At 40.4% G+C, this 19,385-nt stretch overlaps 2 protein-coding genes across 4 annotated transcripts; both read left to right on the top strand.

Annotated features, from left to right (window-relative positions):
- The first annotated feature begins 1,399 nt into the window (after positions 1-1,399).
- LOC102236104 (monoacylglycerol lipase abhd6-A-like) lies at positions 1,400-10,353 on the top strand. Of its 2 annotated transcripts, XM_023353421.1 has the most exons (10): positions 1,400-1,483; positions 2,960-3,093; positions 3,531-3,690; positions 4,195-4,251; positions 5,964-6,077; positions 6,952-7,084; positions 7,956-8,122; positions 8,198-8,252; positions 9,373-9,473; positions 9,574-10,353. In XM_023353421.1, the coding sequence occupies exons 2-10, from the start codon at positions 2,975-2,977 to the stop codon at positions 9,730-9,732; spliced, it is 1,065 nt and encodes a 354-aa protein (XP_023209189.1). In that variant the 5' UTR covers positions 1,400-1,483; positions 2,960-2,974; the 3' UTR covers positions 9,733-10,353. The 2 variants fall into 2 exon arrangements, with proteins under 2 accessions (XP_023209189.1, XP_023209191.1); XM_023353423.1 differs by lacking the exon at positions 4,195-4,251 and having other exon boundaries at positions 1,401-1,483.
- A 1,166-nt stretch (positions 10,354-11,519) lies between these two features.
- LOC111605859 (monoacylglycerol lipase abhd6-A-like) lies at positions 11,520-19,384 on the top strand. 2 transcript variants are annotated; one of them, XM_023325093.1, is made up of 9 exons: positions 11,520-11,623; positions 12,959-13,092; positions 14,212-14,371; positions 15,825-15,938; positions 16,439-16,571; positions 17,443-17,609; positions 17,685-17,739; positions 18,546-18,646; positions 18,785-19,384. In XM_023325093.1, the coding sequence occupies exons 2-9, from the start codon at positions 12,974-12,976 to the stop codon at positions 18,941-18,943; spliced, it is 1,008 nt and encodes a 335-aa protein (XP_023180861.1). In that variant the 5' UTR covers positions 11,520-11,623; positions 12,959-12,973; the 3' UTR covers positions 18,944-19,384. The 2 variants fall into 2 exon arrangements, with proteins under 2 accessions (XP_023180861.1, XP_023180862.1); XM_023325094.1 differs by having other exon boundaries at positions 11,586-11,946.
- Position 19,385: the final 1 nt, after the last annotated feature.

Raw genomic sequence — 19,385 nt, 5'->3', positions numbered from 1 at the left:
CGTCAGTTCGTGGGGGGAGAGGAGGGGGTTGTATTTAGGTCCCGCTACGAAAATTTAGCTGACCTTAATATTTTCCGTGTTTTGTTTTGGTCATTATTGTTGAGGTGTGTGTGGTAGGTGTGTCTATCAGACATTTATAGCAATACGGAACAAATCGCGTCCCGTATTGGTTCAACACGGAGACAACAACAACCTGTCATTTTAGCCTAGCTTAAGCTAACCTGAATATTTACAACCCTCTTGTTGATACACTGACATTACTTACCTGCTGTCTTTCAACCACTTTGAAAAGCTTTTCTTTGTCTCTCCAACATATTTATCCTTCCCCCTCTTCCGTTTTCTATTTTGTGCCCCGGAGTTTTTTCTGCCGCCCCATCTTTTAGCTTCCTGTAGTCGAGTGCATTGCTACAATTCAAATAAAAAAAAAAATAAAAACGCACCTCAGGGCCGCTGCCCAGGCTGCCTGTATGGGAGGGGAGGGGCGCCTAATCCTGTGCTGTTCCTCTGTTATTTATCATTTCTTACACAAACAGCTGTTAAGTACATAAAATGCTGACTAGAAAAAAAAAATCCCCACATCGTTTTTTGCGCGCCCTCTAGTGCAGCGCCCCTATGCGTTGCATACACTGCATACCCACTTTTTGCGCCACTGTTTGTGATACTGAGTTTGGCAGCGCCCCCTGCTGTACGGGCATGCAAGTACTACCAACAAGACTAAACTTTAACCGTGACAAATGGTAGGAAACTGCAGTGTGGCTTTTAAAAAAACGTTTTATGACTCGCATCAGCAGTTTTGTATGGTTTCATTCATTAACTTGCGTCTGTGTTAAGGAAAAACAGCTGTACCCATCTTAAACAAATAGAATTAAATCTTTTGACGAAAGGGAAAGCACTGAGACAGTTTTAGGCAAAAATAATGCACAACTAAAGAAATTTACACGAAAATGTTAAAATTTGCACAAAAACATAAAGATAGAACTCTAACCTATTTAAACAGTTGGTCAGGGGGACCAGCTGATTTGGAGGTTAGTTAGACTTTAAATAGTTGAAAATAAACTGTTGCATTTTGAATCTGGTAGAAGAGAAGGAAGATGCAGAATTTACAGAAATTTTAAAACGTCACAGAATCTCTTTCGGACTGCTAAATCTTAATTTCTCAGTTTTGATGCATGAATTTGCCAGATTTTGGATCATTTTCTGCAGCTCTGGAATCTGTTTTATGATGAATTAATTCAGGGAGAACACATTCTAGAGAAGTTAACACTTAAGAGATTCCACATATCTGAGGACAGCTGGTGGAATTAACTTCCTGAGAAAATCTCAGCCTGTGTTTTATCTCAAACGGAGTACTGCCGTATTTCTGACGGTCCGTGAACGCAGCACGATCGTTTCGATTGAGGGAAGGATGAGCAGCGGTTGTGTAATTTGGGTGAAGGAGGAGAAAAGAGGAGACTGAAGGAGTGAAGCAGGAGGAGCTGTGCAGGTGCGGCTTTGTTTCTTCTTCTGCTGCACAGGTGCTTCTGTTCAGGTGTTATTCGGTCGGGATTCACGGTGTGCAGGTTTTCCGTTGTTTCTGTAGGTCCTGGTTTTATGTAACCGACGTTGTTCACCGGTTTTGGACGGTTTCCCTCTTCTATTAAAAAAATCGTAACGAAGTTGGATATTATTAAAATCAGAGAGAAGTTTCCTTATGTGCTGCTGATAATCTGTCCGCTGTAATAATCTAGAATATCCTCCAGCTTCACTGCAAACTTTCACAGCCGGTTGGGTGATAATATTGATTTTCTAATAAATCATAACGGAAACAACCCAACTGATTCCTGATTGTCGGTCCAGAACCTCCACTGATTTCTGTTGAGTCCATCTTGGGTTCTGGATCATTATTTTTAAATATTGAATTTTGTCCCATGTTCTCATCCCACATAACCTTCACTCCACTTCCGTGTTTCAGGGGAGAAATGGTGACCCTAGTGACCCCTCCTTATGGCCAATGTAGGCCAGGAAACTTTTATTTTGATATTCTTTGAGGCTGTTTTTTTTTTACTTTAAAGTTCCTCCATGTCTCTTCGTCTTGAAACAACTTCACCTCTTAATTTCAAAAAGTTTGGTGAGTTAGCTGAAACTGAAACCCTCATGTTTTTCTACACCAAAATTGATTTAGTTCAAACAGATTCCAGGTGAAACATTTAAAGCCTCGTGTGTTAAAAGATGGAAACTCTGGACGCTTATGATCGCATTAATTTGGGTTGTTTCTGTTATGATTTAAAGAGAAAATACTGTTTGATAATAAATGGCTTCACCTTCACCCAGAATTAAAGGGTAATTATGGTTTTACTATATGCATAGATTTTTTAAAAAGTTATATGTCAGTTCACACCCCGTTGACTGCTTTTTACTTTTATTATGATTGCAATAATAACAAATTTGATTTAAAGTAGCAAAGTCAGTTTCAGAATGCTTCACAAGATATTTAAAGGTAAAAACCACTGAATAAGCAAAACAGTTTAGAAACAGCCTTATAAAACAGCAATTAGTAAAATAGCACAAAATATATGAATAAAACATTTTCTAAAATATCTATAACTTCAGTAAAGAGGCACAAAAAGCAATCAGAGAAAAATATTCCAACATTTTTGTTTAACTTTGCAAAGATAACCTTCAGTAAATCTGACTTGTTCTGTTGTCACAATAATCAATAAATCAATTAATCGCACGATAATTTAAAACAAACCAAATAATTTCCATTTCCATGATTTAGTGTTCTTGTCTTTCTACCAAAAACTGGATGAAAAGTGTTCAGTTTTTTGTTTTCTGTCTCAAATAGCCATTTTTTTGAAGAACGGTTTTGTTTATAGAGATTTCAGAATAACTTTTTTGTTCCTTCTGTTGTTTTGTTTATTTATTTTGGATATTTCAAATGTTTTCCACGATCTGATCAGATGTTTGGTTGCTTTTCAAGACGTCTGCAGCAGCGATGGAGCTAAGGTGGGCTAAAAAATTATTGCTAACAGGAGGAGTTCTGCTTGTTCCTGTTTTCGCCCTCGTTACGTCCGTGGTGTTCTGGCCCGGAGTGCTGCTGAAGGCCTACAGCTGGTAAACACACACAGAACGCGCTGCCTCCATTAACGCCTCGCGCTTGATGAGTCACTGAATGACCTTTTACCTCAACATGTTCTTCAAATCCTGTAAAGTCAGCACTTCTCCATACGTTCTCAGAGTTGTTGATGAAAATTTCTACTATAAACCGTTTACTGCCATGAAACAATGAGTCATAAACTTCATGTTGGGTTTTAGTTTCTGTTTGCATCATTCTTCATTATGAAAGCAGACTGTTTATTGATAAACAGCTCGTCTCCGTGGCTGCAGGGATCCTTATCAACGTCCATATCAGGGCCGGTCCAAGCCGTTTTGGGGCCCAGAGCAGATTTTCATTTGGGTCCTTAGAGGAAAGCCTGTCTGTTTGGAGGGATGCTCTGGATCCAGAGGTCGGTTCTGGGTTGCTGGGTCTAACCCTCTGCTCTCCTCCTCAGGTACATGTGCCTGTCGCAGGGCGTGGCGGTCTGCTACTCCCACAGTGCAAGTTACCGCTTCTGTTATTCCACCCGCGGGACACCAGGGGGCGCCACGCCGACGCTGCTGCTGCTGCACGGGTTCTCCACCTCCAAGGAAATGTGGCTGTCTGTCATCAAGGTAACACACACACACTACTTCAGATCACCGAGGTTCCAACTCAGCATTTCAGCCAGGTTGAGTTCTGAACTTTGACTAACCCACTTTTCTCTCCAGTCCTGTGGTTGTATATCTGTTGCTGCGTTTCGGTTCGTTGTCATTAGGGCCCAAGTCAAGATACTGTTAGTGCACCAGAGGGTGACTACTGTTTGTTACCACCCCAAATTTGTTTGTCAAAATGTTCACCTGTTCATCAGATTATTTTATACCCTCCTCCTCTCTTCCCTGTTTGTGATTGGCCATGTGAATCTGGCCAATCACAAACAGCCTCATCGCTGTCTTTTTGATATCGGGAATGCGTCACATCGCGTCTATATGTACAAATTTCATGACAGCAAGTCAGAAAACCTTCACCTTGATGACCTGGAACATGAGGGGCCTCAATCATCCTATTAGAAAAACAATATTATCAAGAAGAAAATAACAACTCTCAGTAAAACTAAAAAAGTGGATGTTTTCCTACAGGAGACACATTTGCTGCCCCTGGAGTTGGAGAGACTATGCCGAGATTGGGTGGGTCAGGTATGTTATTCATGTGGCAGCAGACAAAGCAGAGGGGTAGCAATACTCATTCACAAGCAGTTACAGTTTAAAGCTACCCAGGTGGTTAAGGATGTGGACGGATGAGTCCTAATAATCCCGGCGGAGATTCAAGGCCACAGCATATTTACCGATACATATGCACTAGCTCTTGTTGAAGGCCGATGCTGTGTTCCTCTGCTCCCTCCCTGCCCTGCTTGCTCTGTTTTTGTCCTGTCTTTTTCTATATTTTTGGAGCCTTTCTTTACACATCCTCCAAACATACAAATTACAGATCTGGTCAACCGGTCTCTCAATGCAATTGATCAAATTTTCTTGACGAGAAGACTGGGCACAGGAGAGCCCTCTTGGACACACCCGGCGGGATACACCCTGGATTTATTCATGGTAGCAGGATTTCTGCTGTTTGGAGCTTGTGGATACCTGGCTTATTGACAGATTTGTGACGGACTTGGCCGAACGAGCGAACACTCAGACTGGTGGTGTGGACAGAGATGCAAATGGGATGTGAGTCTTGCTGAGACTCACAGCCCATCTGAGGACTCTAAAACTCACTAACATGATGGAATCGATCTTGGAGAAGTTGCTAGCTTCGGTTCAGTGGAACAACCAAACTAATTTGGATAATTGGGAACTGAGATGTATCGGAGAGACTTCAGGGAAGACTGAAATTTGTAATCTACCCGACCTAAAGCATTTTATATCTGAATTGGCTTTCCCCGTGTTGCCTTGGAAGGGCTGCATATTTCCAATCTCTTTGAAGATATGTAAACATAACGTTCCTTCCCACCTCACGCCTCCTGTTATCCATGCAGCTGTGGAGCTGAGCACTCCCAAGGACATGTCTTGATAACAACATCTTATCGGACTTCTGCCTGGAGGCTGAGCAATGTGGTTTCATGGCCCTGTGATGTCACCGCCTCCACTCATGTCTTTGTTTTGTCTGATTGTTGCCATGTGCCCTAATGTGTCCTTTCCTCTTTTTATTTCAAAACTTTTATTATTTAGAAACTGTAGAGTACTCACTTTTAACCCAAAAAAGGAATTAGAATAAATTTAGAATACAGAGAAATAAATTTAAACTGTGGAGTACTCACTATTCAGACCAATACTATGCTTTTTAGATTATACCTACTTATCAATATTTTTAGAAATTGTAGAAATAATGATCTAAATCATTATTTAGATCAGTAACATGTTTTTTAGATTACTTTTTAGGTTAGGAATTTAGCACCCCCACATCTCTAAGATGGAGGCTAAATTCAAGACTACTTCAGGACGCTGATTTTCTGAATGCCTTAAGAGCTCAAATTAACTTATTTCTGGAGACTAATCTCAGTACAGCTCCCTCTGCTGGTGCAGCTTGGGAAGCGCTAACAGCATAAATCGAAGATTTTCTAATATAACATGCCTCATACAAAAAGAAAGCTACAATTGCTAGGCAGTAAGGATTTCTCTTTAGTCTGACTAAAAACCAGGAGCCATTTCTCCTTCTAGCGCTGGGCTAGCACATTTGTTTTGCTTGTGTTTACCCAGAAAGCCTTGCATTGTAGTCCACTTCCTGCTTTTGGAGCAGTGTTCAGTCCACTTGATGTTCACAAATGCATTCAAACCAAACCAGTCTTTATAATTACATACTTTAATTTCCACCCACAGTTTCTACATTCTGTGTCAGTTTTTGTTTTTGCTTCCAGTACCTCCCCAGAAACCTGCATGTGGTTTGTTTGGACATGCCTGGACATGAAGGGACGAGTCGAACTGGTGCAGAAGATTACAGCATCCAGGGTCAGGCCAGGCGAGTCCATCAGGTCCGTGCAAACGCTTTCAGCTTTTACCATATCAATAAAAACCATAAACTTGATTTAAAGACATATTGACACAGCCTGGATGTTCTAGTTTTGTTGAAATAAAGCATCTTTCTCATCACATCCCTTCAGGTTGTGCTCGGTTTCCTTGGAAACCTCTAACATGAGGCAAACAATTATGATTCAGTAAATGGTCCGAACTTATATAGCGCATTTCCAATCAAAATGTTGAATTTTGATGGTAAAAATCTCCAGCCTCAGACAGGAAGCTGCTGACTTTAGACACCATGTAGCTCACAAATCTGGCTAGGCTAGCTTCATTGTTGTGTTTATGAATCTATTGATTAGCTTTTCAGACTGATGTGAAATTGATTATTGTTTTTAAACACACAAACAGTTTACGTCAGTAGTTGGTAAATTACTGCAGTCCATAATCCTCCTGGTGGCGCTAACACCAGTCCCTAAGATGGCAACAACAAAATCTGGGAGAAAACTCCAGAGTCAGTTGGTTGTTCAAGAACAATGTAATACATTTTTTAAAAACAGTATCTCCTGTTGTTTATTTATTACCCAATCGATGTGAGCATAATGAAAAATACTTTGACCTTTTTGAATTCAGCACCTGAAAATGATCCAAAGTATGAAATAACTACTATAAAAAAATAAACTACAACTGAACAAGATTTAACTAAAAATAACTGATAGAAACCAGTTAACACTCTAAAAACTGATAAAAACTAATTGAATTAAACAAACAGTCACAATAAAACCAAACTATAATGAAAATCCAGAGTTCTTATTATAAATCTGGTTTCTACATCATGAACCTACATCAGCATGTTGAAAATGGCCGCCCGTCTGTTTTGTGTCCGGTCAGTTCGTCCGCAGCGTCGGTCTGGATAAATCGCCGTTCCACCTGGTCGGCGCCTCCATGGGCGGGAACGTGGCGGGCGTCTACGCCGGTCTTTACCCGGCTGACGTCTGCAGCCTCACCTTGGTGTGTCCAGCAGGTAAATCTGCTGCTTTCTTCAGGTTTCACTTCCCTGTAAACCTCTAAGGCAGGGGTGTCCAAAGTGCGGCGCCAGGGCCATTTGTGGCCCTTGGCGTGATTTTGTGTGGCCCCCAACTGCATATCAAGAATGATACGAATTTGGCCGTTCCATCACAGGTGCAGATGGAAACCAGCTTTTATCTAATTGATTAAACTTGGCTAAATAAAGCAAGTTTTGAAAGAAAGTAACTCAAATCTGTGGTAACACTTTACTTGAGTTGGTGAACATAAGAAGTACCGTTTAATAGTGTTATTATGAAGTGTTATTGTGTAAATAATGACACTTTAATGGACTTTTAATGCAACTTTGCACTAAAAGTGTCATTATTTACCGAATTCATGGTAGCAGTTCTGAACATTCATGAAGACTCCTTCATGTTGTTATGTCAGTCTTCGCTCCCCTTCAAATAAAAAACTACCAAATCTTTTTTTTATAACAGAATAAATTTGTTCATTCAAGCCCATAGAATCTGAAAACTTAATTAAATTTCTTTTAATACAGAAAACATGTAAAATTATTCAAGAGTTTTGGATCTTCAATAAATAACCTTTTCCACAAAAAAACAGCAAAATCAGAAAACTTTAAATGCTTGATTTAAATTAAATCTTTATTATTATTATTATTATTATTTATTTGTGTTGGTTTTTTTGGCCTGCAAATATTTTGTCTTGACGATATTTTGGCTGACATAATAAAAGTTTGGACAGCCCTGCTCTGGGGACTTTGTCTGCTTCTTCATAGATTTTCTATTTTTCTGGCTTCAGAAACGTTGGGTATTTTAATTTGCCGTCGTTCCTGGTGCTTTCTGCTCCTCCTCGCCTCCCTGCAGGTCTGGTTTACCCCACAGAGTCCAGCTTCATCGCCCTTGTGAAGGAGCTGGACCTGGAGAAGCCCATCGCGCCCAGCAAGCCCATCCCGCTCATCCCCACCTCTATGCAGGAGCTGGAGGCCATGCTGAAGCTGTGCTGCTACAAATCGCCCAAAATCCCCCACCAGGTACGGCGCCGAGCCCTCCAGGCTTCCGTCCGCGGCGCGGCGCTAACAGACATGTTGCTCTGATTGCTCCTGCAGTTCCTCCGGGGCCTTCTGGCCAACAGGATCCCAAACAACAACTTCTACAGAGAAGGTCAGTCTTCCTGTTTTCACTCTCCATCGTTCCTCAGATTTAAATAAAATGGACACAAGTTGCTAAAGTTTTTTATTTTTTATTTCAGGACCAAAGTTGTTCAGAAATTTTACTCAAGTAAGAGTAGAAATACTTCATAATAAAATTACTCAAGTAAAAATAAAAAGTGTAGATACTAAAAATACTCCTAAAAGTAATTTTTTTTCCGGAAAAGTTATTCAAGTAAATTTAATTGAGTAAATATAATGACTTTTAGCGGCTTTTATAATTTCTGTTCAGTTTGATTCTCCTTCCTAAACCTTAATCACATGATAAATTAAAATTAGCTCAATAATTTCAGTTTCAGTCGTCAAAGAGACGCGCCCCTTTAATATTGTTGAGAAGACGCCATTTTGAGAAAATGCACTACCTGCAGCTTTTGCCTGTTTTCCCTTCTAAGCTGAATAACTATTATTACTTTTTAATACAGTTTGATGCCTTATTTTCTCATTTGTGACTTTGAGTTAATCTTGTATGCAGTAATTAAGTTTCATATTCTATTTTTTTAAATTATGTACAGTACCTGTAATTATTTCTGTAAAGTAATTATTCTGCAGAAATATAACATAAATCAATATATAGAATGTTTGGTTGTGACAGGTCTACTTATTCCTGTTTGGTTCTTTAATGAGTCCATTGTTTTTGCAATTTTTTACAATCAAAGTCTCTGATTTTGTGGTGCTACTTTGGAAATATTTGCAAGGATTTTTGTAATATTTTTTTCCCTCATTTGTCCCTTTTCCAAAATCTGCATACAAAAAACAACAAGCAGACAAATTGGACACGAACATTTTTATTCTTTAAAAACTTCAAAAACTGAAGTGAAGCTGAGGCAGCAGTATAATAGAAGAAATACTGCCACCTGCAGGTGGAAGTTAGCATCGCATAACCCCAATGTTTTTAACTATTTTTGTGGAAAATTTGCAATAAACTCACAATTATGCATTAGTGAGGAAAGAATTAGCGAAAGATTGCGAAAAGGCAGAGGTCAAGAAAGGTTCACCAGTTTGGTTGTTTGTCTCATAATCTGTGCAAAAATTTTTAAACTTCTTATGATGAGTAATAAATTATATTTGCTTAGTGTTCCTGGCGATCATTGGGGAGAAATCTCGGCACTCGCTGCAACAACACCTGAATCTGATCACAGCGCCCCTGCAGGTCATCTGGGGGAAGAACGACCAGGTAAATACAGCAATGCTGGAAAGTCTTACACAAAAATTATTCTGACCCCATTTGGACTTTGAATTTAATTCAGTCTCTACAAATGCCTCCACTTTCCCAGATCCTGGATGTTTCTGGAGCCGCGGTGATCCAGAAGGCGCTGCCTCACTGCCAGGTGGATTTGCTGGACAACTGCGGTCACGCCATTGCCTTGGAGAGGCCGAGGAAATTTGCTAACATTGTGCTGGACTTCCACAATAAAGCAAAGAAACAAGCCTGAGCGGAGGAGGAGCCAAAACCAGAACTTAAAGCATTTATTTTAACTGACAGATGAGTCTCATCTTGTTAGCAAAAATCATTCCATGGGAGGAATTTGACTAATTTTTCTCTGAAAAAGCGTTTGTTTCCTTCTTTGTAGGGAACAATTGGTGATTTTAACTTCACAGGAAACAAGTCTAAGAACCAGAGCTGAGGGTGGAGACTTTCCTAAAAGAAAAACTTCCCGTTAACAGGAAGAATTTCCACAAAAAGTTAACACTGCACCAATTGTTTGAGTTGGTTAAAAATTATACAAGTAAGCTCAAGCAATGCCTCATATTGAGGATCCATCTGGTGACAGTGGAGGAAAAACCTCCCTTTTACAGACTTTCCAGAAATTATTTTAACACTTCACCAATGATTTAAATGGGTTAAGCCCGTGTGAACATTACCTCTGTGACCTCCGACCTGCAGCTGCAGCTGTTCTCTCCACCCACAGTTGTCATCCATAAAAAAATGAAGTTGCGTGAAGCCTCATTGCAGAAAATGAGGCTTCGTGTCGTCTGGAAGAAATGAAATTCCATGAGGATGTGAATTGTTTCAATGTAAAAATAAAATCGGTTTTCACGTTTAAATTTTCAAATGTCTGATCTGATCGTCTCTCTGAAAGGACCAATGATCACAAACTGCTCTCTGCTTTAGTTCACCTTCAACTGAGATGTTTCGTTCCAAAGTCCATCTTTGAACTGCTATAAAACTCACTAATTAACATGTTTTATTTTTCTCTGCTCTGACTTTTTTTCATACAATACTTTTCCATGTCCCATATGGCATCTCTTCTATGATCCCAATGACAACACGAACCTTCGGGTGTCGAGTGTCTCGGTTTCTGCGGATCATGGACACCTCAGTTTCGGTGTTTAGTAGGTAGGTTCTCCTTCCACCTCTGTGTGGATCTTCTCCCACCAGTAGGCATTTTCTAGGGTGACCTGGGGTCGTTTCATCATTATCTGGGTGGCCCCCTGTCTCTGTCCTGTGAGACTTGTAGATGGCCTTCTTCTGTGGTCAGTTTGCCTTGTTCTTCTTTAGGGAAAATGTCTTGTGGGCCAGGAGTTATGGGTTGTCTGGGAAATTTTCTCTGGGTCTCTAAGATCCCCTGGAGTTGCGACCTGCGTTGAGATTTGGCCAGATACTTTACACCAGCTTTAGTTTGAGACCTGAGACCTCCCTACCTACCCAGACTCCTTCTTTCTCTTTTCTTAATACTGTTGCTCCATGCGACACGTTTTCACTGCCAGGGCTATCTGTGGAACTGTTGTGCATTGGACTGGCATTCTAACAAAAGTAAGTTCTCCTCTTTTTTTCTTTTGTTATTCCTCTAAGGGACTTCACATACCTTGCAGGAGAGATAATCTGTCTTAGCATGTACCACCCAGGTGTCAGGCACTGACCTCTGTCCATCCAGCTTGGCTTCTTTGATTTGAGCATTTTTTTCATCCACATCCTCCAACACCAACGTCTCATAATGGGTTTGAACAACGCCTTGCTTCTCGAAGGGACTCACTGTCACAAGGCTCAACCACAACCTTTTTGCTTCATCATTCTCAGTGGCGTTATTAATCATTGGCCAGATGTCTTTGATGTAATCTTCACAGATTTCTTCTGGCCTAATTCAGGGAGAACACATTTTAGAGAAGTTAACACTTAAGAGATTCCACATGTCTGAGGTCACCATGTGGAAGGAACTTCCTGAGAAAATCTCCCTGTGTTTTTATCTCTAACGGAGTCCTGCCGCATTTCCCACGGTCCGTGAACGCAGCACGGTCGTTTCTCTTTAAGTGCGGATGAAAGGCTGAGCAACGATTGTGTAATGTGGGTGAAAGAGAAGAGAGAAGTCCGGAGGAGCTGAACAGGTTCGGTTCTGTCTCTTCTTCTGCTCGACAGGTGCTTCTGTTCGGTTCGGTCGGGATTCACGGTGTGCAGGTTTTCCGGTTTTTCTGCCGGTGCTGGTTTTATGTAACCGACGTTGTTCACCGGTTTTGGACGGTTTTCCTCTTCGGTAGGAAATGATTAATGAGGCTGGATGTTATTAAAATCAGATAAATTTCTTTATGTGCTGCTGATAATCTGTCCGCTGCAATAATCCAGAATATCCTCCAGCTTCACTGCAAACTTTCACAGCCGTTTTTTAAAGTATTGCAGTTTTATCCGCGCCCACTTTGATCTACTAGTCCAGGTAAGCAGCTCATAAGTTTACATACGCTGGCAGCATTTCTCTTTCTTCCGTTCTGATTGATGTTCTTCCTGGATCTTTATTTCTCATTCGTGGTTTTTAGTTGGGCGATAATATTGATTTTCTAACAAATCATAACGGAAACGAACCGACTGACCCTGATCATAACCTGGTTTCTGACCAGAGTCTGAGATTGTTGGTCCAGAACCTCCACTGGTTCCTGTTGAGTCCATCTTGGGTTCTGGATCATTGAATTTTATCCCATGTTCTCATCCCACACCATCATCGCTCCACCTTCGTGTTTTGGGGGAGAAGTGGTGACCTTACTGACCCCTCTCTGCATGTGGCCTAGGTTAATGTAGGCCAGGAAACTTTAGTTTAATTCACCTCCAGTCGGCTGTTTTCAACATTTATTATGATTATATTTATTTGATTTAATAGCAAAGTCAGTTTCAGAATGTTTCACAAGATGATGAAAAGTAAAAACCACTGAATAAGGAAAACATTTTAAAAGCAGCATTATGAAAACAATACCAGCAGAAAGCACTAAAATAACACAAAATATGAGCAAAACATGTTGTAAAATATTTGTAACCTCAGTAAAGAGGCACAAAAAGTATTAAAAGAAAAGTACTCCAACATGTTCTCTTTTTTTGGTTCACTTTACAAAGAAACCCTTTAGTAAATTGGATCTGTTCTGTTCGTATTGCAGGCCTGTGGCAATAATCAATAAATCAATGAATCAGCATGAAAGATTAAAACGAGCGCAGTAATCTTAATTTGCATGATTCATTGTTTTTTTTCTTTCTACCAAAAGATGATCAGTATAATGTTTTGGTCTCAATTAAACTTTTTTTTTTTTTTTTTAAGTACAACAACATTATCGTTTCTCATGGTAACTTTATTATCGTCCAGCGACATTTGTTACTGTGGCCGAATTGCAGCTGAGGTTCAGTTTTTATTAAAGATCCGGGAGGAAAAAACGATCTGATCAGATGTTTGGTTGCTTTTCAAGGCGTCTGCAGCAGCGATGGAGCCAACGTGGGCTAAAACCTTATTGCTAACAGGAGGAGTTCTGCTTGTTCCTGTTTTCGCCCTCGTTACGTCCGTGGTGTTCTGGCCCGGAGTGCTGCTGAAGGCCTACAACTGGTAAACACACACAGAACGCGCTGCCTCCATTAACGCCTCACGCTTGATGAGTCACTGAATGACCTTTTACCTCAACATGTTCTTCATGTCAGCACTTCTCCATTCGTTCTATCCGAGGTTTCAAACTCAGTTTCATTTTGTGCCACATCAAGATTGTGAATGTCCTCATAGGGCCAGTTGTGGCAGGAAATATTGATGGAACCCATTAACAAATTACAAACATATAAATTAAATAAATACCTTTCTCTGCATTCTACTTATAAAAGTTAAATGGTAGCCAACATCTTTTTACATTGGTATAATCTGGCACTATGCAAAAAAAAATCTGCATTTATTTGATTAATTGGTATTTTGCAATGAATTATGAAAGCAGACTGTTTATTGGTAAACAGCTCGTCTCCGTGGCTACAGGGATCCGGATCCGGATCAGGGCCGGTCCGAGTCGGTTTGAGGCCCAGAGCAGATTTTCAGTTGGGTCCCCCGCCCCACACCAACATGTCAACACCAGATGCTTTAGCTCAGCTACCAACCCTCGTTGGCATCATTTTTATGACTGTCAGGACACGTCTGCAAAAGAAATCTTTGATCTGAAGGAGTTTTTTCCTGGTTAAATACAAGTTGATGAAGAATTAACTTAAAATGTACCAATGTTTATATGACAGTTCATTTTCACCTTATAGGAGTAGCAAATAAAAAACTAAATTTTACATGCAGAGTGGTATTTAAGTGTGCCATATTATTTTAATTATTTAAAAGTAACATCAGCTGAAAAACATTACATTTATTTCAATTCCCCAACAGTGGCAGCAGCCAACAGAAGGAAGAGATTAAAAGCAGGGGCGTGCTGTGGTGGCGCAGCGGGTTAGCACGCCGCACGTTTGGAGGCCTTAGTCCTGTTTTAATAGCATGTTTTTTAAATTAATCTATTTTATCATGTTAGCTTTTTGCTCTGGAGGGACCCCTGGTGGAGTGGAGGCCCTAAGCATAACTGGCATTGAATTGGTCCAGATGGTGGCACCGTGTTCTGGTACCGAATTGTCTGTTTGGAAGGACGCTCTGGATCCAGAGGTCAGAGGTCGGTTCTGGGTTGCTGGGTCTAACCCGCTGCTCTCCTGTCAGGTACAATCGGCGCTTGCAGGGCATGGCGGTCCACTACACCCACCGTGGAAGTTACCGCTTCTGTTATTCCACCCGCGGGACACCAGGGGGCGCCACGCCGTCGCTGCTGCTGCTGCACGGGTTCGCCGCCTCCAAGGACATGTGGCTGCCTGTCGTCATGGTAACACACACAGTCAGGTTGAGGTCTGAACTTTGACTATGCCACTTTTCCAGTCATGCTGTTGTTGATGAACTGTTGCCTTTCGGTTCCTGCCATGTTCCCGACCCGGTTCTCCAGGTCGGGAACAGCAGGTTCTGTTGCTGCAGAACAAGCCCAAACAGAAAGGAAAGGAAGGAGTATTTGAACTGATTATTCAGGTTTTCCCTCTTCTAAAGAACGACAACACCTGTCATTTTCGTCATGAGACCTCAGCTCAGCTCCACGACTCGGAATCTAAAATACAAGACAATCCCATTGAATTGATTAATTTACATTTTATTACATTAGATCAGTGCTTGATACGAGAGAAAACTGTAACTCTGATATTTGGTCCAGAACCTCTGAGAACCAGCTTTGCTCTGGATCCGTGCTTCCCGGTTGGGATGGCCAAGTTTGTAATCAGTTCAGCGTTCAGAGCAGCGAACGTTACTTCACCTTCCTGAAAGGTAATCTGATGTCGTTTGTGCAGATCCACCATTTTGTTTCTTTTTTAGGTTAAGAAAGAGACAAAAACTTAAAAAGTTTGCAAAATATTGAAACGGAACATAGTTTTGCAATCTCATGAGAAGAAAAATAGATCTGAAGACATGATTTGTGCTTTTGATCTGATTCTGATTTGGAAATTTAATAAACGGAAAAAATGACAAAGATCAGCCTTTTTTAATTGTCTATATTTAAAAAATATTAGAGATTACTTCATAGGTTTTATCCAAAGTGATTCAGAACCTTTATTGAAGGCATGTTGCAAGTTGGTGGAATCTGATTGGTTGGCTGAAGACAGGTGTCTTTTCTCCAGGTGATGAGTTGAAACCAGTGCAATTAATCCAGGAGGGTTTCTTATAGACGGTCAGTGAGAACAAGAATTGGGCTGTTTTCCCTCCTGGAAGACCCGGTTCTACAAGAACCAGAACATCTGCTCCACCTCCAGCTGCTGTGGTTCTCTGAGTCAAACCAACCTGTTCCCCTCCTGGCCTGTGGGGGCGCTGCACCAAGAACCACTGAAGGAAACGACACAAAAACCTCTGAAGACGCTGAGAGCAACTTCCTTCTTCACCAGATGGAAACAAGATGGAGGCGTCAGATTTTAGCGGTTGGAGGATTTCTCTTTAGTCTTTGGCTGAAGACCAGGAGCCATTTCTGCTGCTAATGCTAGGCTAACATGTTAGCTCTGGCTGTATTTACCCAGATTGCCCTGCACTGTAGTCCACTTCCTGCTTTTGCATTCAAACCAAAGCAGACATAGTTACCCTACTTTAATTTCAACTCACAGTTTCTATGTTCTGTGTTGGTTTTTGCTCAATAAACTGGTTGCAACATTAATTCTGATTTATTTAATGATTTATTTGCTTCAGTTTAGGAAAATAGAAGGATCCGAACGTTGTAATAATTTGTTTATGTTTGTTTTTGCTTCCAGTACCTCCCCAGAAACCTGCATGTGGTTTGTTTGGACATGCCTGGACATGAAGGGACGAGTCGAACTGGTGCAGAAGATTACAGCATCCAGGGTCAGGCCAGGCGAGTCCATCAGGTCCGTGCAAACGCTTTCAGCTTTTACCATATCAATAAAAACCATAAACTTGATTTAAAGACATATTGACACAGCCTGGATGTTCTAGTTTTGTTGAAATAAAGCATCTTTCTCATCACATCCCTTCAGGTTGTGCTCGGTTTCCATGGAAACCTCTAACATGAGGCAAACAATCATGATTCAGTAAATGATCCGAACTTATGTAGCGCATTTCCAATCAAAATGTTGAATTTTGAATTCAGCACCTGAAAATGATCCAAAGTATGAAATAACTACTATAAAAAAATAAACTACAACTGAACAAGATTTAACTAAAAATAACTGATAGAAACCAGTTAACACTCTAAAAACTGATAAAAACTAATTGAATTAAACAAACAGTCACAATAAAACCAAACTATAATGAAAATCCAGAGTTATTATTATAAATCTGGTTTCTACATCATGAACCTACATCAGCATGTTGAAAATGGCCGCCCGTCTGTTTTGTGTCCGGTCAGTTCGTCCGCAGCGTCGGTCTGGATAAATCGCCGTTCCACCTGGTCGGCGCCTCCATGGGCGGGAACGTGGCGGGCGTCTACGCCGGTCTTTACCCGGCTGACGTCTGCAGCCTCACCTTGGTGTGTCCAGCAGGTAAATCTGCTGCTTTCTTCAGGTTTCACTTCCCTGTAAACCTCTAAGGCAGGGGTGTCCAAAGTGCGGCGCCAGGGCCATTTGTGGCCCTTGGCGTGATTTTGTGTGGCCCCCAACTGCATATCAAGAATGATACGAATTTGGCCGTTCCATCACAGGTGCAGATGGAAACCAGCTTTTATCTAATTGATTAAACTTGGCTAAATAAAGCAAGTTTTGAAAGAAAGTAACTCAAATCTTTGGTAACACTTTACTTGAGTTGGTGAACATAAGAAGTACCGTTTAATAGTGTTATTATGAAGTGTTATTGTGTAAATAATGACACTTTTAATGGACTTTTAATGCAACTTTGCACTAAAGTGTCATTATTTACCGAATTCATGGTAGCAGTTCTGAACATTCATGAAGACTCCTTCATGTTGTTATGTCAGTCTTCGCTCCCCTTCAAATAAAAAACTACCAAATCTTTTTTTTATAACAGAATAAATTTGTTCATTCAAGCCCATAGAATCTGAAAACTTAATTAAATTTCTTTTAATACAGAAAACATGTAAAATTATTCAAGACTTTTGGATCTTCAATAAATAACCTTTTCCACAAAAAAACAGCAAAATCAGAAAACTTTAAATGCTTGATTTAAATTAAATCTTTATTATTATTATTATTATTATTTATTTGTGTTGGTTTTTTTGGCCTGCAAATATTTTGTCTTGACGATATTTTGGCTGACATAATAAAAGTTTGGACAGCCCTGCTCTGGGGACTTTGTCTGCTTCTTCATAGATTTTCTATTTTTCTGGCTTCAGAAACGTTGGGTATTTTAATTTGCCGTCGTTCCTGGTGCTTTCTGCTCCTCCTCGCCTCCCTGCAGGTCTGGTTTACCCCACAGAGTCCAGCTTCATCGCCCTTGTGAAGGAGCTGGACCTGGAGAAGCCCATCGCGCCCAGCAAGCCCATCCCGCTCATCCCCACCTCTATGCAGGAGCTGGAGGCCATGCTGAAGCTGTGCTGCTACAAATCGCCCAAAATCCCCCGCCAGGTACGGCGCCGAGCCCTCCAGGCTTCCGTCCGCGGCGCGGCGCTAACAGACATGTTGCTCTGATTGCTCCTGCAGTTCCTCCGGGGCCTTCTGGCCAACAGGATCCCAAACAACAACTTCTACAGAGAAGGTCAGTCTTCCTGTTTTCACTCTCCATCGTTCCTCAGATTTAAATAAAATGGACACAAGTTGCTAAAGTATTTTATTTTTCATTTCAGGACCAAAGTTGTTCATTAAAATGTATTTATGTGAGATTTGTTGGCAGAAATGTGAAAACTGAGGCTGAACTTTTAGCAAAGGTGGGCAGAGTTCCCAAAAATTTTACTCAAGTAAAAGTAAACAGTAGCCATCAAATTACTCCAGTAAAGAAATATTTGGTTTAAAGCACTGAGTAACTGATCAGATTATCAATCATTTCATATTTTAAAATTACATCAAACAGTCGAAAATATAAAGTAAAGTTTTGGGATTTTTTTACAATTAAAATTTCAGATTTTGTGATGCTACTTTGGAAATATTTGCAAAATCTGCATACGTAAAAAACAACAAGCAGACAAATTGGACACAAACATCTTTATTCTTTAAAAAACTAAAAAACTTAAAAAACAAAACTGAAGTGAAGCTGAGGCAGCAGTGTAATAGAAGAAATACTGCCACCTGCAGGTGGGAATTAGCATCACAAACTCAATATTTTTAACTATTTTGGGGGGAAATGTGCAATAAACTCATAGTTATGCATTACTGGGAATAGTTTGCGAAAGATCACAATTTATGAGACAAATAAACAGTTAACTAATTATTTGTTTCATAATCTGCGCAACAAATACTTATAATAAGTTGTAAACTAATCATGGCGCTATTTCTTCAGACAGTCGGTGTCTGATTTTGTTTTGTTTCTGTTTCCTCTGTTGGTTTAAACAAATACTATTTGTTAAGTGTTCCTGGAGATTGTTGGGGAGAAATCTCGGCACTTGCTGCAGGAACACCTGAATCTGATCACAGCGCCCCTGCAGGTCATCTGGGGGAAGAACGACCAGGTAAATAAAGCAATGCTGGAAAGTCTTACATTCAGATAAAACATATTTTCGGAAATCAGAACATCAAAAACATTTGATTCTGACCCCAGTTAGACTTTGAATTTAATTCAGTCTCTACAAATGCCTCCACTTTCCCAGATCCTGGATGTTTCTGGAGCCGCGGTGATCCAGAAGGCGCTGTCTCACTGCCAGGTGGATTTGCTGGACAACTGCGGTCACGCCATTGCCTTGGAGAGGCCGAGGAAATTTGCTAACCTTGTGCTGGACTTCCACAATAAAGCAAAGAAACAAGCCTGAGCGGAGGAGGAGCCAAAACCAGAACTTAAAGCGTTTATTTTAACTGACAGATGAGTCTCATCTTGTTAGCAAAAATCATTCCATGGGAGGAATTTGACTAATTTTTCTTCTGAAAAATAGTTGTTTTTTTCCCCTTTTTTGTAATGAAGAAATTATGATATTAACTTCACAGGAAATGAGACTAACAACCAGAACCGAGGGTAAATTCTGATTCCTGACTAATTTTTATTCTGTTTGTAAACTAAAAATATTGATGAATGAGTTAACAGAATGATTTTGCACAAATATTTCTCAAGGGTTGAAAAACTAAATTGAAAAAAGAGGAAACTGGGTTTGATTCTTTTTTTTTTTTTTGCTTGCGGTAACATCAGTTAGCCACTGGAGGGCAGCACCCTACACCGCTTTAACATCTCTGTCAAAGAGTAAACAAACTATCCAAGAT

The sequence above is a fragment of the Xiphophorus maculatus genome, chromosome 20 (genome assembly GCF_002775205.1).
Source record: "Xiphophorus maculatus strain JP 163 A chromosome 20, X_maculatus-5.0-male, whole genome shotgun sequence".
Lineage (NCBI taxonomy): Eukaryota > Metazoa > Chordata > Actinopteri > Cyprinodontiformes > Poeciliidae > Xiphophorus > Xiphophorus maculatus.
This window is presented reverse-complemented; position numbering and strand designations above follow the sequence as displayed.

Excerpts from the sequence above, each read along its gene's own strand:
- LOC102236104 (XM_023353421.1), top strand. The coding sequence starts at position 2,975 with ATGGAGCTAAGGTGGGCTAAAAAATTATTGCTAACAGGAGGAGTTCTG. Across the intron at positions 4,252-5,963 it reads GCCGAGATTGGGTGGGTCAG|TACCTCCCCAGAAACCTGCA; the intron begins GTATGTTATTCA and ends TTTTGCTTCCAG. Across the intron at positions 8,123-8,197 it reads CGCCCAAAATCCCCCACCAG|TTCCTCCGGGGCCTTCTGGC; the intron begins GTACGGCGCCGA and ends TTGCTCCTGCAG.
- LOC111605859 (XM_023325093.1), top strand. The coding sequence starts at position 12,974 with ATGGAGCCAACGTGGGCTAAAACCTTATTGCTAACAGGAGGAGTTCTG. Across the intron at positions 14,372-15,824 it reads TGTGGCTGCCTGTCGTCATG|TACCTCCCCAGAAACCTGCA; the intron begins GTAACACACACA and ends TTTTGCTTCCAG. Across the intron at positions 16,572-17,442 it reads CACCTTGGTGTGTCCAGCAG|GTCTGGTTTACCCCACAGAG; the intron begins GTAAATCTGCTG and ends GCCTCCCTGCAG.